The sequence below is a fragment of the Lupinus angustifolius genome, chromosome LG14 (genome assembly GCF_001865875.1).
Source record: "Lupinus angustifolius cultivar Tanjil chromosome LG14, LupAngTanjil_v1.0, whole genome shotgun sequence".
NCBI lineage: Eukaryota > Viridiplantae > Streptophyta > Magnoliopsida > Fabales > Fabaceae > Lupinus > Lupinus angustifolius.
The window spans coordinates 7,624,984-7,649,612 of NC_032022.1; the positions used below are offsets into that span (position 1 = coordinate 7,624,984).

The following is a 24,629-nucleotide window of genomic DNA, read 5'->3' on the forward strand; positions in this document are numbered from 1 at the left end:
GGCACTTTAGACTAGGACACCCATCACAAGTTGTCCTCAATAACATTCATAAACAATTTTCATATGTTAAGTTTGACCAAAATATTGTTTGTGATTTTTGCTATCTTACTAAGCAATCAAAGTTACCTTTTTCTTCTAGCAATACTTGCACTGCTCTATATTTTGATCTTGTCCATATGGACATTTGGGGGCCTTTTGGCACCTCAACTTTGGATGGATACAAATACTTTCTTACAATTGTTGATGATTCTACTAGATACACTTGGATTTTCCTTATGTATGCTAAAACTGAAACCAGGACCCTTATTCACAACTTCATACAAATGGCTTTAGTTCAATATGACAGAAAGGTTAAGATAATTCGTAGTGATAATAGCTCTGAATTTAACATGCCTACTCTCTACAACCAATTAGGCATCATACATCAAACTTCATGTGTTGAAACACCACAACAGAATTCCACAGTAGAAAGAAAGCATAGGCACATCCTAAACATTGCTAGGTCTATTCTTTTCCAGTCCAATTTTCCTAAACCCTTTTGGGGCTATGCTATTACTCATGTTGTTCACATCATGAACATGTTGCTTACTCCTGTCTTGGACAAAAAATCCCCTCATTAACTTTTCTTTGGCATCACTCCTGATCTCAACTCATTAAGAGTCTTTGGTAGCTTATGTTTTGCCACAACTCTTGCTAACCATAGAAACAAGCATGATCCTAGAGCCAGGAAATGCATCTTCCTTGGCTTCAAAAATGGCACCAAAGGTTTTCTTCTCTATGACCTAAACACAAGAGAAATTTTCCTCTCTAGACATGTTAGATTTCAGGAACATATTTTTCCTTACCAATGCCAAACTAAGGAGACTAACCTAAAACCTATAAACCACACCATTAACCCTGCACATTACCTTGATGACCACTCTATACCTATCCCCTGCACCATTCAACAACAATTGCCTTGTCCTAATCCTTTAACCCCTGTAGACATCCCACCTGTTAGTAACCAGACACAAATTTCCAACTCATCACCTCAGCTTAGAAGATCACAGAGAACTCATTGCCCACCTACATATCTCAAAGACTTCCACTGCAACATATTAGCCACTCATCCTACTACCACTCCGCACAAACTTAAACATCCTCTTGAGACTGTCCTTTCCTACCACACTCTATCTCATAACCACTTACATCATTGCCTATCTTTTACTACCAACTATGAACCCAAAACATACAAACAAGCCATCCAGTCTGAGGCATGGATCAAAGCCATGAATGCTGAAATTCAAGCCTTGGATCTTAACAAAACCTGATCCCTTGTCCCTCTCCCCCTTGGTAAGAAAATCATTGGTTCTAAATGGGTCTACAAACTAAAGTTTAACTCTGATGGGTCTATAGAGAGGCATAAAGCTAGGCTTGTGGCCAAAGGCTTCAACCAAACCGAAGGTTTGGATTATAATGAGACCTTTGCACCAGTGGTGAAACTCACCACTGATAGGATTTTATTAACTATTGCTGCCACACAGAATTGGACATTGCAACAATTAAATGTCAATAATGCGTTTTTACATGGTGACCTCAATGAAGATGTATACATGACTCTTCCTCAAGGGGTTACATCCACCATACCTAACCTTGTTTTCAAATTAAACACATCCCTTTATGGATTAAAACAAGCAAGTAGGCAGTGGTTTGCTAAATTATCTGCTGCCCTGCTATCCTTGGGTTACACTCAATCCCATCATGATCATTCTCTCTTCACCAAGAAACATTCCTCAAGTTACACTGCTCTGCTCATATATGTAGATGACCTCATTTTAGCAGGCAACAACACCCATGAAATAAACCATGTCAAACAATTTCTGGATAATAAATTCAAGATCAAAGACTTAGGTACCCTTAAGTACTTCCTTGGCCTAGAAGTTTCAATATCCAAGCTAGGAATCAATGTATGTCAAAGAAAATATTCCTTGGATCTTCTTAATGATACTGGTTACTTAGCCTCTAAACTTGTGCCTACTCCAATGATCAAAACTACACCACTGCACCAAAATGATAACACCCCCTTTCATGACCCAATGCTCTACAGGCAACTCGTAGGGATGCTTTTGTATTTAACAAACACACGCCCTCATATCAGTTTTGCAACACAACAATTGAGCCAATTTATGGGTAATCCCACTACCAATCATTACAAAGCCATCACAAGAGTTTTGCGTTACTTAAAGGGTAGCCCTGGTCAGGGCCTTTTCTACCCAACAAGTTCCACAATTCAACTCAAGGGCTTCACTAATTCTGATTGGGCTACATTCCTAGATACTCGTAAATCAGTTTCAGGCTATTGTATGTTCTTAGGGGACTCCTTAGTTTCTTGGAAATCCAAGAAACAAACTACTGTTTCACGTTCATCATCCAAAGCAGAGTACTCTGCCTTCTTGTGAGGTACAATGGCTAACCTATCTATTACTTGATTTCCAAGTTCCTTTCATACAACCTGCTCTTCTATATTGTGGTAGCAATTCAGCTCGTTATATTGCAGCAAATTCAATATTCCATGAACGTACGAAACACATTGAAATTGATTTTCACGTTGCTCGTGAACGTTTACAAAACAAACTTTATCACTTACTCCCTATTCATACAACACATCAAGTGGCTGACATTTTTACAAAGGCATTAGAAACATCTATTTTCACCCACTTGTTGTCCAAGCTGGGAGTATTAAACTTATAGTCTCCAGCTTGAGGGAGGGTAATAAACCTGTATGCATATTTTGCCCTGCTACTAATCCTTTTGCAGGAAGCTTAAAACATCAAACTAGGATTGCAGCTAGGAATTGAAGCAGGAATTACAGCAGAGATTGAGTCTTATGCAGAGCAAGCATCAAGCAGAATGGCCAGATTGCATATCACTCATATTACACATTCATCACATTAAGCACGTGTTGATAATTCTTTTTCAACATGTGATCATTGTTTGTTATTCGGTTATGAGTTGGTTAACCAGATTCTTTCTTATTCAAGCAACCTAGAGTTACCTATATATATGGTTGTATTGAACCGAACTCTACAATGAGAAATATACAAGTTTTCAATCACTTCTCTATTATATAAAATTCTATGTTTAAAGAACTCCTTTAATAAGTCCATCTAAAAACTATTTTGAGAGTTTTAAAATTACTTGAATTACTTTCTATTTTTGTCTTTATCAACCTTGTTTAATCTAAAAACAAAAACTATTAAATTTGTTGGTACTACCAATGATATCTACTCTCCTTATAGTAAGGAATCAATCATTTCGTGATTTGAGTTAACGATATAAGATTTCATTGAATATTAATATAAATCAAAAGGAGAAATGTTTAATTTATAAAGACACTTTTATAAATAATTATTTGGTTATGGGTGAAGTCATTAATTATATCAAAAAGTAAATAAAATGAAGGTTAATATTTTGAGTTATAAATATTTTGAAATAAAAGAGGATACAAACTTTATCCGCTCAATCTCAAACAGAAGAAGAAAAGAATAACCTTCTTCTCTTCTGCAGCTGAAGTTAGTTTCATAGTTCCATTTCAACCATGCTTCTTCTTCAAACCTCTTCTTATCTCTTCACTCTCCCAAAAACCCTAAAATACCCTTCCTCCTCCTCCTCCTCCTCCTCCTCCTCCTCCTCCTCCTTCTCCTCTCAAACCTTCCACCTCCGCCGCCACCCTCCCCCATTCCTCCGCCGCAACAACCTAACCGCCAAATCCTTCAGCTCCGAGGAGTTCCCCATCGACGAATCCTTCGAGGAGAATTTCGGCCCCAACGACAAAGAAAGCGAAGAAGAAGCGCGAAGGCGCAATTGGATAGAACGAGGTTGGGCTCCATGGGAAGAAATCCTCACTCCCGAAGCCGATTTCGCAAGAAAATCACTCAACGAAGGAGAAGAGGTTCCTCTCAAAACTCCTGAAGCGATTGAAGCGTTCAAGATGCTATCTCCGAAGTACCGTGAGAAGAAACGGCAAGAGATGGGTTTAACTGAGGAGGAGTATTACCGGAAGCAATATGAGATTAAGGGAGAGATTCCAGAGCCTCTTCAGACCGGTTGGGTTGGACCGGTGGTGTTTCGGATGATTCCGCCGCGTGATTGGCCGCCGAGAGGGTGGGAGGTTGATAGGACAGAGTTGGCATATATAAGGGAAGCACATAAGTTGTTGGCTAAGAGAGTGAAGTTGGAGGATTTGGAAAATTGTATTGTTGGGACTGAAACTAATGATATGTGTTTGGATAGGTATAAGATGTTTTTGAAGCAGTATAGTGAGTGGGTGGAGGCTAATAAAGATAGATTGGAGGAAGAGTCTTATAAGGTTTTCACACCAATACAATGCTACAACCATTTTTGTTTTTTGTTTTTGAGTGGAGTCTATGTTTGCTATTTTAATCAATTTGCCCTTAAATTTCACTCTGTTTGACTCAACTAGTGTTAGCTGAAGGATTATAAGCTAATTGGAAGCTTATAAGTTGAGAGTTAGAAGTTCAGATCGATAAGCTAGTTGGTTGAATTAGAACTGTTTGATGATATTAGCTAATAAGCTAGCTAGCTGTAGAATGAGGTAGTCTCATCGTTTATAAACTCATAAGCTATGTCAAGTAATTTATCAAATACATTAAATACAAGCTTATAAGCTCGTAGCATAATGTAATAAGCTCCTTTACAAAACACCAACATGTAGCTTATTTTTTTGTCTGATAGGGGCTAGTTGTCTTTTTTATAAGCTCCTTGCGGGATGTTTCCAAAGACACTTAGTCACTAACAAATGAAAAATGAACTTCTTTAGGATTTGAAATTTTAGTCAAAGTAGTCTATTTTAGGGACTAACATGTCTTTAAAATTTGTTAGTAACGGACTAATTTGACCAACATTTAAAATTTTTATGGATCAAGTTGAGATTTTTTGTCGCAATTTTTCCTTATGCATGAATTTGGATATTTACTCTCTGTTTTTAATTTTAATTTGTAATTTTTTGGTTTATATTATGCGGGTTACTGATTGATGTTTGTTTTTGTGACAGCAAGACCAAGATTATTACGCTGGTAGGAGGATAAGAGGGAAGGACTACAAGGAGGGCATGGTAAGATTTGGTCTGTGATTCTTCTTTCTTTTGTGTGTGTATGTGGGGTTATGAAAACATGTTTATAGTGCTCACATTTTGTTTTTTAATTTTTTATGCAGTATGAGCTTCCGTTCTATTATCCTGGCCAAGTAAGTTGTTTAGCTCATCTTATTTATTTATGAAGCACGCTACTCTGTTGTATGTAAATTTTATGTTAGCATGTTTGCATTACAAGAATGCTTGCTATGAATTCATATCGTCTATAGGTGTAAAATATGATATAGCCTTCAAAGCCACATGAAGAAACTAAGTTCATTTGGATGGCCCAGACCATTAAGGAGGTCTGCTTGATCACGGTTTCAATTATGACAACATGAAAGTTAGTTGCATTTTTTTAATTGTTGTGCTAACTGTTAGCAATTGTTCTACGCTCTACCTTTTCCTTTTCTGTAATTTTTTGAGTAACTGTATTTACCCATTGATTGCTACATCATATCTCCATATTTGATTTTTGTTTTGCTTTGCCCACTTATGATGTCTCAACTTTGACAGTTATTTTGGCTTTATTCCATCTCTGTCCTTACATGTAATTACAACAATCAAGCCTAAATCCCATATTCGAACGACATTGCTCTATCATAAATCATGTTCATTGATAAATCATTGATCTCTAAATATTTCTTAATCGTTTCGCCTATAGTTTTTCTTGACCTTCCCTTCCCTTTTGGAATTGGACTAATCTCCATTTGATTTACTCTTCTAATGGGGGCTACTACCAATCTCCTCTGCACATGTCCAAAACACCTAAAACGCGATTCTACCACCATTTTTACAATAGTAGTTAGTCTAATTTTCTCTCTAATGCATACATTTCTAATATTAACTTATTTAGCGTGTCCACTCATGTAATGCAGCATACTGCTCAATTATTATTCACATCATTAAGTTTAAACTTTTCTTGATCCAGGTTTGTCGAGGGGAGGTGAAAATGGTGCATCTCTATCAAGGGGCATTTATTGACATTGGTGGGGTACATGATGGGTAACTACCATTCCTCAAGTTGGTCTTTTTAGGCTTCTTCAAATACCTTCTTTATAGGGTGTTGGTGTTGGAGTACCACTCAAGTGATATCAAGTTGCTTCCACTATTATAATCTTGCTAATTGACTAGAATTTAAGGAAGTATAAGGTTATTCTGCATACAATAATCTATATACTGAGGGACAAAAAGAATACAAGATGACTTTTCTAAAATGGGAAAGGCAACATTATAAACATCTGTAGCACTTATAATGCTCCATCATCATCCATAACCAGGGACAGGAACAAGTCATAAAAACACGAACTTTGGACTTCACTGGACTTTTTATTTTATTTTAGTAGAGATAAAGGATTAGTAGTTTATTTACCAGAGGGAAACCATAATATCTCATTTGTACCCCTTAGAGTAAACCATAATCTGAACTTCCCTTACATGTTGTCATCAGTTACTTGGAGGCTTTACTTCTAAATCATTTTTGTCTATTTCAATGTTACTGTTTGAGCTTTTTTAATTTTTATGCAAGTGTTCTTCTTGAAAATTCATTTACCATGGTGTTTTCTAGGTGGGTTCCCATAAAGAACAATGATTGGTTTTGGATCCGCCACCATGTAAAAGTCGGAATGCCTGTCATGGTTGAAATTACAGTGAGTGTTTCAGTCAGTAGTGGAGAATTTCCCTTGTTTGTTGTCACTAAATATTCACCTGTATTTCTTACATTCTTTTCTTTTGGGCATTTGAACTGTCTGTCGTAGAGATTAAGCTTCTATCGTATACTACCACTCACAAGATTGTAGTATCTTGTTGATGTTGTTATGCTCATGTTCTGAATTAGAAACTTATAGCTGAACATGTATTAATATTATTTTACCAATTTTTTCCTTCTTTTTCACGCAGTTGCTCACTACTTTTATTTATTTAATACTTTGTTTTTTTTGTTCTATAGCCACTACCCTAACGGTCTGTTTGCAAGTTGAGTTTTGGAGGGAAATGAAAGACTTTGGAGTCATCTCGCCACTGTATTTCATGGCTCTCAAGCCTTTCCTTTCTCTTTCCTCTATTCCACTCCAAAACTCAACTCACAAACAAATCATAAGGGATGTCATTAGCAAATCCCCAATTAATTCATTTACATTCTTATTTTTTGCAGGCAAAGCGAGACCCTTACCGCTTTCGATTTCCTATCGAACTTCGTCTTCTCGAACCGAATATAGATCATCTAATGTATGACTTTATGCTTGTGATGTTCGACTTGCCATCACCCTTCTTATTACAACCATTCCTAAATTGATCAGAATTGATGTTTCAATTTTAACATCTGTTTCATTTTTCAGCTTTAATAGATTTGACTTCCCACCAATATTTCACCGTGATGAAGATACTAACGAAGATGAATTACGGGTTAGTGATTTTCCTTCTATTATATCAAACCAGCCCAATCTTGCCGCAAAAGAAAAGGATTTGGCCATATTTAGTTTTATTTAATTCAACACATTTTTGAATGAAGTTGGTTCTGGCAAGTATTTGTTTCTACTACCTTTATTATAATCAAGGATCACATGCTAATACTTTGATGATACTATTGTACAAATCGTGGTTCTATATACATTTTTTATTTTCTCTCAACAGATTAGGTCCAGATTGATTAATCGAACTTTATTTTGTACACATTTGTTTTAAGTTGAGGCTTTTGAAAGAGGTGGTAGCAAGACTTATTCTGTTACAAAATCATTACTTCCTTTTCAATGAAGACTGTTAAATATTAACTGAGGTTCAACCTCTCCCACTCCCATGTTTTATATTTAAACATGTCAACTATAGCGGTTTTCTAATGAGATTTAAATTTTGCAGCGTGACTGTGGTAGACCTCCCGTGCCTCGAAGAGATCCAAAAGACAAGCCGGAGGATGCCCCTCTATTGTCAAATCACCCATACGTTGATAAGGTGTGTTCTGATAACAAAATAATTTCTTTAAAAACGTTGCCAGGAATCATTGTGGTGGACTGTTCATTGCTCCTTTGTTGAACTTAATTTTATCCATTTGTGAATATATTGGTCAATAGTCTATGCACATCAATGATGGTCCTTGTCCGTGAGTCATGATAATTTCCCCTTTTGACATCATTTAAACTTGTAGGAAATAGTTAGTAAGATGGGGATTGTAATGATAACCAAATAAAAAGGAAAGATAAGAAAAGATTGGATAAGATCATAAGATAAAAAAAAAGGGTCATTTCATGAAGCTCCCACTTAGTGGGGTTTGAGAATGGTAGATGTATGCATTCTTACTCCTGCAAGCAGAAAGAATGTTTTTAGGATTTGAACTCGTGACTTCATGACCACTAAACAAAAACCTTACTGTTGTATCAAGCTCACCCTCTATTAGATACGATAAAATAAGGTCGAAAAATATAATATAGTTCATATTAAGGAAACTCCCAGGATTTGGGGTACCACAACAATATAAACGAATCCTCATTGATAACACCTTTTGTCAAAGTTGAAGTTATTGAAGGTGAAGTACCTAGAAATCGATGGTGTTTTCTCTCGAGATATATAATTCGTTTTCAGTCGAATCTAATTTCTATTGTCGTGATAATTGCACTCAACGGAGTCCATTACAGTTTGTGGTAAATCCAATACAACACTCGAAATACTATTGTGAATTAGGACGTAAGTCTAATTATTATATTTTTGATATTCGAGTTCACCTCTCAGGTTTTCCTCGAATAAAAGAATAATAATCACATGCGAATGATAATCCAATGAGATTCAAGGCAAAAGAGAAATAAAAGAATAACATTACATGAGAAGAAGAAAAGAAACGGTGGCTCCCCTAAAAATGTGTTGTAATGAGCATTAAATAGATAGGTCGAAATCCATAAAAGAATAAAACTGATATATAAAGTATATTCTGATAAGGTGTCAATCTTCGACTGTGGTGGGTAATACAGCCAGGCCGTCAATCTCCCTTGAACTTCACTGTTCTTGGGAGTTTGGGAAACATGACCATGGTGTCCCACATGGTCAAGTCGTGTTTCTGCCTATGTGAAAATCATGGGTGTGACACCATACACGCCCAGGTTGTGGTTCTCTGCAATGTGCTCCTTGCACTCAGTTTTTGGCTCTCTTTTCAATCCAATCTAGCTACTCCTATCTTTTAGCTTGCATTCTACATCTTTTGGGTCATTTTATCATGAAACCTGCACAAAACATGGAACAACCCTTGCTTTAATCTGCACTGAGTGAGAATATAATGATAAAGGAATTAAAAACCTTAATGAGCTAAGAAATACATGCAAACAAGAATTAAATATGATACAATTTTACACACATCGATAAGCATTGACAGGAATACAATAACTTCTGTTCTCATAAAGAAGGGTGAATATGTGCTTTAGTAGATCAGTTGCAACATTCACCTAAATGGAAGATATGATCCAATGGTTTTTGTTTTGAGTAATGTGTACCATTCAAAGATTTCATCTTCCATACTGGAAATATACGGGGATGTTTGTTTTCTGTTTTCATGAATATTTGGTTTGGCAGCTTGGCATTGTATAGGCATTGTTTTTCCAGCAATGTTTATGTCTAAGTACTTGGGTAACTTCAGTTTCTGTGGCTACGAAGTAGGAGGTCTAAGGTTCTAAGACGTGGTGTGTGAATTGGGAGGGTAGTGTGGACAATGTGCTCTAGGTCGTTGGAATCAATTCCAGGATCATGCAGTCCCAAACGCAAAAGTCCTTGGTGCCACTAGATTTACAGCTCTTGGTTTTATAATAGAAATATAGAATAACTTCATTTAATAACCTCTGCTATGTTCAACTAGAACAATTTTCTTGACAAGTGAAATTGTGTAAGCAAATAAAACTTCAGGATTTGTTGCATCAGCATCTCTGCAATTCTTTTTGCTTGGGCAATTTTTCCTTGACATCATCACTAACACTACTAAATTTCTTTTGCAGTTGTGGCAGATAAATGTTGCTGAGCAGTTGATTCTGACTGATATAGAGGTTAACCCTGATAAATATAAAGGCAAAAAGCTGTCAGAATTGACTGATGATGAAGAATTTGATGAAAAAAATGCTGTTCAGAAGACACAAGTTTATTACAAGGATAGCTTAGTAGATAAAACTATTCTGGTTAGTACTATTCTTATGAAATTGCACTAATGTTGTTGCTGGTTTACTTACCTATTGTTTGTAATGCTTTGGCAGAAAACAAGTGTCAAAGAGCTTGACTTAGAAGCTGCATTTGCTGAGCATCAGGTCAGCTTTCCCTTATTTTTAGCCTTCCTTTAATAGTTGGTATTGTTTAACATAATTGGGACCGCCTTGTGCCATTGTTCAGTCTTCCTGTAATATTACACACATTATTAGTGGGACCGCCTTGTGCCATTGTTTTTGGGAAAATGATTGCAATGGATGCTTTTAAATTTTTTTATATAATAAAAGCACGAGAAAAATAACTGTTTGAATGCCCACAGGCCACAGTTACATCCTCTGATCTATCAATTTTCTGCTTTCCCATATAAGTTTTGCACCTTTTTCTCCTAAGTCTAATGTAAAATTTGCTTTTAGCTCCCCAAATAATTTCTGTTCATAAAAAATGTGAACTCCGTCCGTTAGGCTTGATAGATTAAGCTTGAATTCTAAGAAAAAATTAATGGTAATCAAACAGATTTCCTTTTCATTTTAACCTTAATTGCAAGATGGCATTTGATCTATCATACAAAAACAAGAACCATACCTTAGTTCCATTGGATGAGGTTGACTACATGAATCAAACAACACTATAATACTCTATCATAGATCATATCTATTTAAAAAACATTAATTTCTATATCTTTCCTAATTATTTTATCTACGATTTTTATTGGCCATCTCCTACCTCTAGAAATTAGATTAACTGTCATTTGATTTGTTCTCCTTATTGAAGTTTTTAATAGTCTCCTCCACACATGTCCAAACCACTTAAGGTACAATTGTACCATCTTTTCTACAATAAAAGCTACCTCAACTTTTTCCGTAAGTGTTTATTAATAATTCTATCTTGTCTAGTGTGTCCACTCATCTAACACAATATTTTTATCTCTCCTACAATGAGTTTATTCTCTTGTTTATATTTTATCGTCCAACGTTTAGTCCCACCATATAACATTGTGAGTCTTATATTTGTATAGTAAAATTTTCTCTTAAGTTTGAGTGATACATTTCAATCACATATAATACTTGGAGCACTCCTGTATTTCATCCACCCTTACTTGAATCCTTTGGTTTCTCCCTCTATTTCATTATTGTGTTGTATGATTGACGCAAGAAACTTAAATATAGTGACTTATGATATGTTCTCAAATTTTACCTGTATACCAGGGGTTGTCTATCTCTTGCTAAACTTACACTCTATATACTATGTCTTACTTCGACTTATATTAAAGTCATGTGTTTCTAAAGTTTGTTTCCACTTTTTTTAGTTTCCCATTTAATTCCCCTATCAAGTCTCCAACTAGCACAATATCATTAACAAAAAGTATGTATCTTGACACTGGTTCTTGGAAATGCTTAGTGAACACATCCAAGATCTATATAAACAGGTTGACGCTCAATGTTAACCCTTGGTGTAGTCCTATAGCAATGAAGAAGTATTTTGAGATACTATCTTGTATTCTCACATTGATTTTGATCTCATGATATATATCATTGATTTCTCGAATGTAACCAAAATCAATGAATACATTATGTAAGATTCCCTTCGTATCTCTCTATCAATCGTCGCAGCAAGTATATAGCATTCATGGTCAACTTCGCTGACATAAAACCAAATTGATTTTCATTAATATGTGCCTCTTGTCTCAACCTTAGCTCAATTATCTTCTCTTATAGCTTCATAATAAGGCTCATGGGCTTAACCCCTTATTGTAAAATCAAAAGTTGAGATGAAATCTAGAATAGTTTCCTCTTTGTTATAACTCCTATGAAAGCCTTCATATTCTCTATTATCCCTCCTTACATGTCCATTAAGATCACCTCATAGGAAAATCGTTTCTCCTAAGGGTTTGTTTGGGAGTTGAATTTTGGAGGGGAAGGAAGGGAAAGGGAAGGCTTGGGAGCCATGAAATACACTTGTGACATGACTCTCAAGCCTTCCCTTTCCCTTCCTTCCCCTCCAAAATCCAACTCCCAAACAAGCCCTAATGGTATTTTCCCTAGACTACACCTCCCAAAAATTTATGTTGTGATGTTCTTCTAGCTCTATCCAAGGTGCATAAACACTAATCATATTAAACCTATCTTTCTTTCTTTGCTTTAAACTTTAGGACTAAGATCGCATTTCCTGTGCTTTTTATATCCTCCACATCCTTCTTCCCTTCCATATCTACAATTATACCCACCTCATTTCTCGATCTTGTCTTACCAATGTACCAGAGCTTAAAACGTGAAGCATTTAATTTTGTTGCTTTTTCACCAATCTACTGTTTCTTGTAGGTACATAAAATTTACTCTTCCTAATCATTGTTTGCTATTTTCATTGATTTACATGTAAGAGTGTCTATATTCCATGTTTCGATTCGTTTTCTAGATTGGCGAGCTAGCTTCTTCATCCACACCCGTCCACACAAACGTGGAAACCTTTACTTATTTTCACTACTTCTAGGCAAAAATGCAGTGGCTCTTGCTCATTTGACATTGTCGATTACCTAACACAACCTTCACCTTTTAATTGTGCTCAGGGATATCTATATATAGCATCAAGCACACATAGGTAAGTTTCAGAGCGTATCTATCTTACTCCATGGAAATTCATTTTACCATGTGGACAATATTATTTTGACCTGCTATTCAAAATAATCTGTCAAATAGAAAGAATATTGTTCCATGTGTACGGGGCTTCTCTTATTAGGTTCTGGGGAGGTGAATATACATCATCCTACCCAACAAGCATAGATGTTGTTTTTAGAATTTGAATTTATGATGTCTATGTTACTAAACAACAACCTTACGGTTACATTGATGCTCACCTTCAATAGTGTTCCATTCTTGAGTACAGAAAATAGCTAAACTGTTAGGGGTGGAATAGAATAAGACATAGAGTTAGTTACTTGCAGCTCTGTAGTGTATGAATGTAATAGAGAAGAAAAGTAGGCAATTTTGGCCTGCAGAAAGAGGGGACAGGAGAGTCCTACTCTCTCGAATACATTGGAAGCAATTGTAGTTTTCTTTCTTCTGTTTATAAATTAAGAGGTTTGTAATTCAATAGTACCATATTTTCTACTCAATTCCACATTAGTTTCTATCTATTAGTTTTGTCATCTCTTTTTAAGTATGAGGTATTGCCTTTTGGATGCAGGCCCACAAAAAACTGTGGAAGGAAGCAAAGGACAGGGGTGAGGAATTCAAACCTGACAAATTGAGGCGCAATATCGAGATGGATGAGTATGACTACATGCATTGGCGTCGATCATTTGAGGAAAGAGAAGCATTGCTTAGAGATATCAGCTGGTACAGTATTGATATTATAAACCTAATCCTCATGTAATGTAACAATTTTTTTTACCTTTCTTTGTCACCCTTTTCAGTCGCAAAACTCTTGGTCTGCCATTGGAAGAGCCAGGAAGGTATGTGGATGCTAGTTATTTTGGTGACGAATATGATCCTACGAATCCTCTATATCGTTACGACTATTGGGGGGAGCCTAAGAATTCAGAAAAGAGCCAGCAAGAGCGGATGACAGAACGTCATAACAAATCGATCGTTGGCAATGGCACTGTTTGGTATGAAATGTCATATGAAGATTGTATCAAGCAACAGATGCTAAGAAAAGCCAGGGACGAAGCAGAAAAGGCCAAACAAGACAAAGATGAAGATGCAAAGCAAGATCATGGTACCGAAGAAGAGGATGAATATGATGATGATGACTTTGACTTCAGCCTTCTGAGCAATATAGGTAGTAATTCCTCAGAACAGCTTCATGTTAATGGGACAGAAGCCTCTATAATAACAGATGCGGGTATATTTGAGGATTGACGCTGCAATGCATTAGTATAGTTGAGGAGCTTAAAATCTTGTATAGTTAGTATGAGAAATTTGCATGTTTTGACTGTGCAATGAATTAACTACGGCAATGTAAAAATTTTGTATCTGTTGTGGCTTTTTTATCAAAGGGTGTCTATCATGATTACATTTTGATTTGCAAATGTAGTAATTTTAACAACTTTTTATTATTAGGTATTATGTAACCTTTTATTATTAGATATTATGCAACCTCTACTGCATTAACATGGGAGAAGATATCTTTTATTAATATCTTTTCATGTATCACCACTGTCAGAAAAATATTTAATTATTAAAATTTTAATTTAAATATATTTCTCAACAAATAATAAACAATGTATATAAAGTGACACTGCATAAGACGACAGATTTGCTCTCTTGATCTTAATTTATGTCGCAAAAGCAGTTAAAATGCATTTCAAGGAAAAAATAAATATAAAGGATTTTAAAGTGGCACTAAAAATATTATACAATTGTCAAAGTCAGGCATATAACTCTTTATAAATGAATTCCTTTTACAAGCAAAATTGGACAAAAGTTGATTGGTCTACCAAAGCCTTTCCAAGTAAATTTGAAACCATTCCCCACTTGAAAATAAACTTAATCAGAAGAGGCAACCAGTTCCAATCTTCATACCCTTGCTAAATAAGCTTTCATTACCTCATTTTTTCCTTAGAACTACCACCTATATATATATTTGTTCAATTTAATTAGTTAAAAGATATCAATCAATTTCTTCTTCTGTATCATTTGATGGCCCTGCAGCACTCGGAGGCGGCTCTTCTTCGTCTTCATCATCAGCCTTCATGTACAGTCCTAGCTGTTCTAAGGGATTTCCAGGCAGGTTGAAACTACCCAATCTTTGTATATGATCTGGGCTTGTTTCCTCTTTGAAATTTGGTAATTGCTTCCCATTTACATAACTAAGCATCTCTAGATCTTCTAAAAATTGACTATTCTCATTAATGTCCACAGTTTTCTCAATCTACAAATAAGGGTATTTCAGTATAACTTTTAAGGAAACTGAATTTGCATCCTAACTAAATACAGCTTTTATAGTTACCTTTTGCAAAGCCAGACGTGCTGCTTCCCTCTCCCGTTCCCTCTTCCTTTTAGCTTCTGCTACAGCTTCGGCCTCGGCTTTTTTTCGAGCCTCTTCTGCAGCCTTTGCCTCTGCTTGCAACCGGGCTTTCTCTAACGAAGCACACAAAAAATAAAATTATAAATCAGTCAAAGCTTGAAAAACTGAAATAGCATTATAAGACAATTTCATAACCTCCATAGAACAAACAAATATTATAAGGTTCAAAATAAAAAACACACCTTCCTTGTGCCGCCTTTCAAGATCTTCTCGCTCTATCCTAAGTTTTTCAGGATCTCGCTTTTCATCCTGAAATCATGATGGAATTAAAAATTCGCATTTCAAATAAAACTTGAAATAATGTTGGTAAAGGTTTTATGAATGGTGCAAGTGATGATAATTACAAAATCTGATACCTGTGCAGTAATAGAACAGTGGTGAGAGGAAGAGACAAAAAACTAAACACTTCAACTCTGAAGTTTTTCAAAACCTGTTCTATTCACGAAGGGAATAAAAACTATAACTAACACCATTACCATCTTAACAAACCTTTTCAAGAGTTTTTTCCTGAGCTTTAAGTATGGTGTCAGCAAACCGGCTTCTTAACAAAGCTGCACGGTAGAGCTTTTCAGGAGAGACTTGCCTCTGAGATGGAGCACTCTCCCCTAAAATGTTATAGCATGGAGTGTGAGATCATGCCCCAAAAACTAACAGCAAACATTTTTCTTCATCTTTTTCAAGCTTACCCTCTTGATGGTTTTCTTGCTCGATAGTAATTGGTTGAGTCTCAGAACTCTGCTCAACGTGGCCACCCACCGTCATTGAATCTGCATGGAAAAGAAGATAATAAGCAAAAGAAGGCAACAGTGACCGAGGCATCCTCGTTAAAACTAATGCCAAGATACCAAAGAAGCACATGGTTACACAACACCATCAAGTGGAGCACTTGCCCTTTTCAGTCTCGGAATTACCAGGAGGATCCCCTCTGTTCTGATCCAAAGTCAAGCCAGATCCTACATTTTCCTGAAATACAGAGTTTTTAACAAGGGTACCAGTCAAAGCAGAAGAAAAATGCACTTTATCAAATACCATAACATCTGATACCATACATATCCCAATTACCTTGGTAGTACAAGGAGGTTCTGATGCTTTAGCAGTGTCTAACTCACTACTAGATGAACTACTTGAGTCTGAATCTGCCATGCGATATTTGTGAGTCAGACAAGAAAACAGATTCTAGCATGCAGAAAAATTAATTTTCAAGGGTCTAATTTCACCATTACAAGACAAGAATAGATTTGTCGGCATCTACTGAATTTATAGAAGCAAATGAAAAAATTATTCCATAGCTTTTGATATCTACTTTGTAATGCCATGTGTGAATAAGCCAACCCCCGAATTCATTCACAGAGAAATAGTAAAATGACATAAGTAGACCACAGACTAAACAAAAAATAGAGTTCTTTGATATGAACTCTGGACTGTAACAAAGAGAAACAGCACCAGAGAACTACAGAACTCTCCTCCAGTCCACTCCAAGTATTTGAGAGACCAGGTTCTCCCTCTATTTCCTCTCTTATAAAAAAATGGGTAAAGCCCCTCACTCCCTAACTCACTTATAACCACTAACCACCGACAGAAATCAACTAGCTACAATTAACTATCACAGTTACTATTTTTCTTGTTTGTTACTCAGGTATCTAACATAAAATCACAGGAAAGTAATTGGCAAAAAAAATGTTTACTTTGTTCAATACATTATATTATACAATATTTTGAGAATACAGTTCATGCAAAAGAGGTGATCATAAACAAATAAGTAGCGTAGCAAGAATACCAATCAAAACCATTGGTGCAAAGAGATTGAAAATGTAACTGTTTCTGTGTATGTGAGAGAGAAACGATCACTGAAAACTTCTCTTTTACTATAAGAAAGATTAGTTTGTTACAACAAAGGCCAGCTTTATTGATAGAGCTAGAGCTTACACTAACTGTGTGACTGCACCCTAACTTACTAGTTTGCAGAATACCACTGTCTAGCCTAGACCAACCATCATAGTTGGTCTACAGTACTACACCTAGTATTTACAATACGTTTTAAAGGCAAACTAAATACTTTGCTGGTACTAGACAAAAAAGAACACTGAGCAGCGAAAGGTGAAGCAAAAGAGTAAGGGTAGGCAAAACCTGATCAGAACCCTGACATTTGACAAAAGAATGAATAGGATGAAATTCAAAATAGAATGAATTGTTCCTAGAGAACTAAGAAACACTAAGCATGTTTTTGGTGATAGATGGTACTAATAGCAAATTATTAAGTGCCAAAATAGTGCTGGGATTAAGAGATATGAAATTTAGAATGTCCACAAGCTCTAATGGAAATACCAGCACCATTAATCAAGTATATTGATCAGCTGAGAATTTTTTAACTGGCTCCTGAATAAGAGTTGGACCTACAGTCAAATGCAGTGTTGCACCCGAATTAGGGAACATGTAGGACCAGAGGATTTAGGTTTAGCACCAGTGGAAGCAGTCATAGTATGATGATAAGTGGCCTGAGGACATAAGGGCACAACACTGTGCATGAGAAGTTCCAGGATTGTAAGGTGCAATATACTTGTTGAATGAAGTGTGACCAGTGGTGTACCATGAGGGTGAGGAAATGATACACCATAACCAGGAGATGCATAGTAACAGAAGGAGAAATCATGTACAAACTGGTAACAAAACTCCTAGAAATAACCACCACCTCGAAAGTGAGACACAACCTTTATGGAAACCACCAGCGTTGAAGGTGTGAAAGAGATCCAGCAGGATGGAATTGCAAGTATTGTGGCGAAGGAGCATAACTCATAGGACTGAAAGGCATCACATGTTACGTTGATGCCTGAGATTGCAAAGGAGATTTCACAGCTAAGTTCACCAACATGGCATCAGAGATGAATGATTATGAAGACGAGCCTCGAATGTGAGAAGAAAATATTGAAGAGAATTCGCAGTTGGAAGCGCATTCTGAATTTCAACTGAAGTGATGATTGGTTGAAATTCTTCAGAAAGCCCATCCAAGATTAAATTTGTACTCTGTTTGTGAAATTTGTGATCCAGTAGAAATAATAGAATCAAAAATTACCTTGACTCGCATAAAGTACTCAGAAATTGAGCTCGAACCCATGGCGATGGAAAAAAATTGAGATCGCCATTGTCGACCGAGCGCTTTTGTTTGAGCTTGGCAATGCTCAGTAGCATCTTGCTATAACTGCCAAGAAAGCTTGCAACCTACAACTTGAGGTCATAGATCCTCAGAAAGTGTGTTTGGAATCCATGAAAGAACCATCAGATTCTGCTCCTCCCAACTTAGAAAAGCTGAATTAACACGAAGATAGGAGTGGAAACAGGTCAGGTCAAACTTTATCTTAAACAAGCCCAACCTATATAGCATGGGCCTGACCTATTTACCTATTTAAAAAAGGCCTAGGTATGGCCTATTTAAAAACCAATTCTGCTATAAGGCATTTAGATAGGCTAATGGATATGCCTTTAAATAGGCTAACATAATTGTTTTAAATAGGCATATCTAACACCAACAAATAAATTATATTTTGTATATATTTTCTATATTGATATTTCATATAATAATTGTAATTATATTAAATAGTATAATAAAATATTAATATATAATATAATTCAATAGGTCGATCTATTAGGCATAATAGGACTTAGATGGCCTAAAGGTTGACCTGTTAAGCTAAATAGGCTATTCAAAAAGCCTTAGACTGGTCTATTTACGGAAAAAGCCCAACTTGGCCTGTTATAGGTCAGGTAATAGGCCTCTTTCAAATAGCCTAGCCTGTTTCCACCCCTACAGAACGATGAGCTTGATCCTCAGAATTGACGAATCAATCAAGAATATCAAGTAGGAATATGAACCACTCAGCTCGATTCGACTTCAAAATTGCCTCTACATGATGGCTCCAAACGAGATACTTCTTCTCTACGAGTTTGGTAGAGAGGAAGCAAAATAGTGAGAAGTGGAGGAGAAGATCACATAGGAACGACATCAATGGGTGAAGAGGTGGTGAATGAAGAAGGAGAAGGAACAGTGTCATGAGAACCAGGATCGTTAGTGCTAGCGATGACTGGCATGATACCCATGTAAATGAATTTGTCTTTGTGTGTGTGTGTGAGAGAGAGAGAGAGAGAATTGATAATTGAAAGCTTCTCTTTTCTATTATCAGAAAGATTAGTTTGTTGCAACAAAGGCCAACTTTATTTATAGAGCAGGAGCTTAGACTAACTATGTAACTGCATCCTAACTTTACATAGCTGGCAAAATAAAACTGTACAGCATAGACTAATTTACATAGTTTACAAGCTTACTACTAACTATTATTCTCAAACACAAGATGTCTAGCAAACCCTGTTAATGCAGATCAACAGATGTACACAACAGTGTAGATGACACATAAAGGAAAATGAGAAGTGAAGTTACAGAAAAGTTTAGTTGTCAGCGAGAAGTTCAACCATACAAGAGAACAAGTAAAATACTCGGAAAGAACCAAAATATAAAAGTAGTTTTGGGTGGTTGCTTGGGGTTTGCATTTCCTAATAAAGGTAAATGATAATTTACACTGAAAATTACCTAACTTTGTAAGTACACACAATAATATTTCTACAATCCCCTCATCATAGCTCACTAATAATACACAAGAAAAGCGACTAAGGGACCATGGAGAGGAAACAGAAGAGACAAAAGAGGATAATGATGTCATAAATACTGCAAATAAAATTGACATTGAAATATCTTGTGAAATAAAGTGCTAAACTTTGTGGAAGTTATAATCAGAATTATACCCAACTTTAGATGGAAGAGTGGAGAAAACCAGAAAAACAAACAGGTCGTAATAGTTTAAGGAGTTAGTTCATTTACAAAAGTGGATTGTATGACAATAAATGAGAAGTCAGAATGAAGAGCAAATTCTGGTTGTACATGCGTCAATCTGAAGATTAAAAAAAATCCTGAAACTTGAAACATATCAAAACTATGCAGTACACGAACCACTGGATGAAGAGCCAGATTCACTACTGCATTTACTGTTTCTGTTGACACCATCTTTCTCAATCTCTACTGGGGGATAATTTGAAACAGGAGGATCATTACCACCAACAATGTCGACATCCTCCTCAACTTGTTCAATGCCTGCATGTGTAGTGAAAATAAAGGATCACAATCAGTGTCAATTATCATAGACCTTTGTGCCTTTGGGGTATAAAAGAATTACAAAACAAGAAATGGAGGTTACCTTTACATGGCTGAATTGATGAATTGCTAAACCCTGATTCATTCAAAATCTGCATAAAGATCAGGAAAAAAAAAGGTTAGAAGTTTACATGAGCACAAGCACACCCCTGGATGATTTACAGACATGCACATAATAATTTAGTATATATATATATAAAAGGGTGGTCCAATGCACAAGGCTACCACCTAGTGGGGTTTGGAGAGGGTTACAAGGCAAGTAATGTTACTGTTGGGCCAAGGCTTGCCCTCTTATTGCACATATATATGTGAGATTAAATTTGGTAGGCATGATCATCACGATAATAACACATAATTCAATAGAAATTTGTATTCAACAAAAAGTCATTCTGAATTGTAGATGAGTGCAAGTTTCAAGCCAAGAGAAAGGTGGATACCCACCCTATACATGTGCTAGCACGCACGCACACAAACAAACAAAAACACAGAGAGAGAAACCTCGATTTCACACGGTCCAGATTTTGACGGAACTTTTTGCTTCTCCAGTATATAGTCATCAAGAAGCTTCCGCAATTTGAATAAGGTATCATCACTAAGAGCATCAATATCAATCTCAATTTCATCATCATCAGTTTGCCCAGCATCACGACTATGCTCTTTCAAGAAATCAATAATGCTTTCAGGCAACTCTCCAAGCATTGCCTCCAACTCCACACTCAATTTATGCTTCTCCTCCCCAGTCATGATTCTTTTAACAGGCTCGGGCGTAATATTAATTTCATGTGGTGTTATTTTATTATTTTTTGGGGGAGGATTCCGATCAGGAATTTTAGTTTCAATTAAGGCAGTTATCGGTCTTGAAGGCTCAGACTGACTACCAGTGGCAAGAATCTTCTTCTCTATTGGCTTCCATCTAGTTCCAAAAAATTTACTAAGATTATCTGCCATGATGTGTACATCATTGCCCGGTGGATTATAAGTCATGGCATTTGAAAACGTCAGCCGCACATCTGCAGCAAAATCCATAGGATTTGAATATTCACCTGAAGTTATTCTACTCTTCACAGTACCCAAATCCATTGGATGTTTGATGACTTTGAAATAATCCGGAATGTTCAATTTAACAACATCAACTGGGGTGTTAAAAACCCAACCATACTGATGAGTCATCAAACGGTTAAGTAATGTCTCACACGATTTCAACAATGTAGCATTGGAAGAACTCACTGGTGCAGCTGGTTTCACATATTCAAAACGACCAGACGTGCTTTTCTTGGGCTTCGGACCACTGCGTCCCGGGAAGTGCCTTTTCTTGCCATGTGGCACTGATGCTTCAATTGTTATGTGCTGCTCACTCTCCAACTGAGGCCTCTTCTGTCCCACACCTCCCCTCCTGATATCACTAGAGGGAGATAATGTAATCATGTTCAAATTCACACTGTCAACTTTCTTCTTAAGTTCTCTCACTCTTTCAAGTTCCCAACTTAACCTCATTTTCAAATCCTTTTTCTCCGAACCAGACATCTTCGACAACAGAAAAAGCTGCAAAGGTACATCAAAACTACCATTAACACCTTTCCTCCTCGGCGCGAATGAATTGGCCGATGCTGTCATCTCTGTATCAACCCTACCTGAGCTACCTAACCCTTCTGATTCACCCATAGTCTCTACAGCGTGACGAAAATCGGGAACAAAACCAGTAGCATAACCTTTAGAGTACTTCCTAGACTTTCCCATAACTTGTGAATGAGAGTATTTTCTGGATTCCTTTTGTCCAGCAAATTCTATAGGTAAAGTTGGTGCCATGACATAAAATTCCAATAACTACACATATCAACTTCAACAGCAACAAATTTTGCCCCAAATCACTGAAAAACAACCAATTCCGAGAATAACAGATTATATGCAATCTCCCAGCTCTAATGTGAAAAATTCACAAACCCCAAATAACAATGGGTGCAATGCCCTTACCCTATTTACATTTATCCTTATATTCTTCACTGATCTCACGGTTGCTTTCTGGTTCAATCCAAAAAGTTGAAACTTTTATGTAAACAGCCCCTTATTCAGAACCCTCACGATTTGAAACAAAACTATGAAAAAACGAAATGGGTAAGCGAAAGATAGGGTTATGAGAACGCGAATAACAAAATAGCATCAATCATTAAAAAATCAATGGAAGCATAAACCCTAGATCGAGAGAGAGAGAGAGAAAATGGTGGAAAGAAGAAAATGGGATTAAAAAAATGTGCGAATCCCTATAAAAGAAACGAATTTGTTTGAAAAATGAATTGTAGAAATTTCTAGAAGAGCAAAAGTAGCAATTTGATTTTCTTGGCTTAGTCCTTCCACACAGAGAGAGAAAGGAAATCTAAGACACTGATATCGATGTGTTAGTTTGCTCATCCCTCTCCCCGTCGCTATTTCGAAAACAGAAGAGGAAAAAAAAAAAGATTTATTAACTATGTTTTTCTTATACTGTCACAATATTGTCTATCTTTGTACCCAAAAAAAAACTATATTGTCTATCCTGTTTTATTATTGCTTAATAAAAAAATTACCTTAGACTACATACTGCATATTGATTATGGATAAATATACATATTAATGGTGAATAAAGATTGCACTTTCTCCAAAACTGCATCATCATTTTTTTCCATTTTGTTCAATCTAACAGTTTTTATTAGGGTTAATTGTGACCTTGAGTAGATGTTTATTTTTTGTACTATTAAAAATCGAACTAATCGTGACCTCCTAATAAGTGTCGCTGGAAAATTTATGTGGATAGTGTAGTCAAACTACACTATCACATATTTAGTATATGTTTCAAAATATTTATGGAAATAGTTTATTTTTTTAGGGAAGTTGTGGATGGGATCCACAATTTTGGGTTTAGGGTAATGAATATTATATTGTTTTACATTTTTATTTTATATTGTTTTAAACAATTAGGTAATTAATAAAAATGTATAACTAATATTTATCATTAATATTTAATTATTGTTAACTCTTAAGTATAAATAATATAAATAAATAGTTTATGATATATTGATTGTATATAAATATTATTTGTACATTTTTTTTATGATTACAGTCATAAGTTTAATGGGACTCACATTCTTTTCAAAAAAAATTATATTAATTATATACCAATTATATAATAATAATATAAAATAATGATCATTATAATTACTAAACTATTACATAAATTGAAGTGTTAAATTATAATAATAATAATAATAATAATTTAAAATATAATAACATTTAAATTTTCGTGTAAAGTTAAAATTAATTTTGTAGGTAAATTTGTCATATTTATTTTGGTACGAAATTACTAATGTTTTTATCATATTCAAGTTTGATTTAGGGAAAACTTGTTACAAAAAACCTGCTTAATCTAAAGTTACTCTTTCGAATTTAAATATTTGTTAATAAATTGTGGTATGTGTTCTTTTTTAGATGTGATATAAGTTTAGAGTATGGTTGGTTACTATAAAAAATGCAGCTTACAAAATTTAATATTTATTGCCAAAAAAAAGTTCTAGAGAAAATTTTATATTGTTGTCAAATACAATGCTTACAAAATTTAATATTTATTGCCAAAAGAAGTTATAGATAAAATTTTATATTGGTGTCAAATACATGAGAGTCTCCACAAATTATTTTTTAAAGCAACAATAGTTGTTTTACTAAAAAAAATTGAACAATACATGGTATTCATATAAACAACCAGTGTTAATACTAGGGGTGGCAATATGGGTTTGGCCCGACGGGCCAGCCCGTTCGGATAGCTATTTTTAGCATATTGGGCTGAGGATTTTAGCCCAAAAACTCATATTCAGCCCGTTTTAGTAGCCTGTTTTTTAGACGGACCAAGGAGGGCCGGGTCGGGCTGGCCCGGCGGGCCATTGTTAAAAAATAAAAAAAACTAAAGTGTGTGACCTTATGCTGTGCGTGGGGTGTAGCAACGGGCAAGCTCTCTTAGCATAAACCACAAACCATTAAACTACTTCTCTATTAGCATAAACCACAAACCACTTCACACTTCAGACTTGCATTGTGCAAAAAGCCATAAACCCCATAAACCAGTAAACTACAAATCCATTT

At 35.7% G+C, this 24,629-nt stretch overlaps 2 protein-coding genes across 5 annotated transcripts; one reads left to right on the plus strand and one right to left on the minus strand.

Annotated features, from left to right (window-relative positions):
• LOC109326703 (protein PLASTID TRANSCRIPTIONALLY ACTIVE 10) lies at nucleotides 3,502-14,320 on the plus strand. 2 transcript variants are annotated; one of them, XM_019559449.1, is made up of 13 exons: nucleotides 3,503-3,648; nucleotides 3,685-4,348; nucleotides 5,054-5,113; nucleotides 5,215-5,244; nucleotides 6,063-6,136; nucleotides 6,699-6,780; nucleotides 7,284-7,357; nucleotides 7,468-7,534; nucleotides 7,985-8,077; nucleotides 10,099-10,275; nucleotides 10,351-10,401; nucleotides 13,481-13,632; nucleotides 13,710-14,320. In XM_019559449.1, the coding sequence occupies exons 1-13, from the start codon at nucleotides 3,578-3,580 to the stop codon at nucleotides 14,155-14,157; spliced, it is 2,043 nt and encodes a 680-aa protein (XP_019414994.1). In that variant the 5' UTR covers nucleotides 3,503-3,577; the 3' UTR covers nucleotides 14,158-14,320. The 2 variants fall into 2 exon arrangements, with proteins under 2 accessions (XP_019414993.1, XP_019414994.1); XM_019559448.1 differs by having other exon boundaries at nucleotides 3,502-4,348.
• On the minus strand, nucleotides 14,608-22,956 carry LOC109326702 (transcription factor GTE10-like). Of its 3 annotated transcripts, XR_002105280.1 has the most exons (11): nucleotides 21,021-22,956; nucleotides 20,566-20,614; nucleotides 20,322-20,462; nucleotides 16,388-16,461; nucleotides 16,216-16,288; nucleotides 16,012-16,092; nucleotides 15,815-15,930; nucleotides 15,508-15,574; nucleotides 15,248-15,378; nucleotides 14,822-15,169; nucleotides 14,608-14,771 (listed from the first exon to the last, which is right to left on the minus strand). XR_002105280.1 is itself a non-coding variant. In XM_019559446.1 (10 exons), the coding sequence occupies exons 1-10, from the start codon at nucleotides 22,326-22,328 to the stop codon at nucleotides 14,909-14,911; spliced, it is 2,280 nt and encodes a 759-aa protein (XP_019414991.1). In that variant the 5' UTR covers nucleotides 22,329-22,956; the 3' UTR covers nucleotides 14,608-14,908. The 3 variants fall into 3 exon arrangements, 2 of the variants coding, with proteins under 2 accessions (XP_019414991.1, XP_019414990.1); XM_019559446.1 differs by having other exon boundaries at nucleotides 14,608-15,169; nucleotides 16,237-16,288; XM_019559445.1 differs by having other exon boundaries at nucleotides 14,608-15,169.

Excerpts from the sequence above, each read along its gene's own strand:
- LOC109326703 (XM_019559448.1), top strand. The coding sequence starts at position 3,578 with ATGCTTCTTCTTCAAACCTCTTCTTATCTCTTCACTCTCCCAAAAACC. Across the intron at positions 5,245-6,062 it reads CGTTCTATTATCCTGGCCAA|GTTTGTCGAGGGGAGGTGAA; the intron begins GTAAGTTGTTTA and ends TTCTTGATCCAG. Across the intron at positions 13,633-13,709 it reads TTGCTTAGAGATATCAGCTG|TCGCAAAACTCTTGGTCTGC; the intron begins GTACAGTATTGA and ends CACCCTTTTCAG.
- LOC109326702 (XM_019559445.1), bottom strand. The coding sequence starts at position 22,328 with ATGGCACCAACTTTACCTATAGAATTTGCTGGACAAAAGGAATCCAGA. Across the intron at positions 20,463-20,565 it reads ATCAATTCAGCCATGTAAAG|GCATTGAACAAGTTGAGGAG; the intron begins GTAACCTCCATT and ends CTACACATGCAG. Across the intron at positions 15,575-15,814 it reads AGGAAAAAACTCTTGAAAAG|GATGAAAAGCGAGATCCTGA; the intron begins GTTTGTTAAGAT and ends TCATGATTTCAG.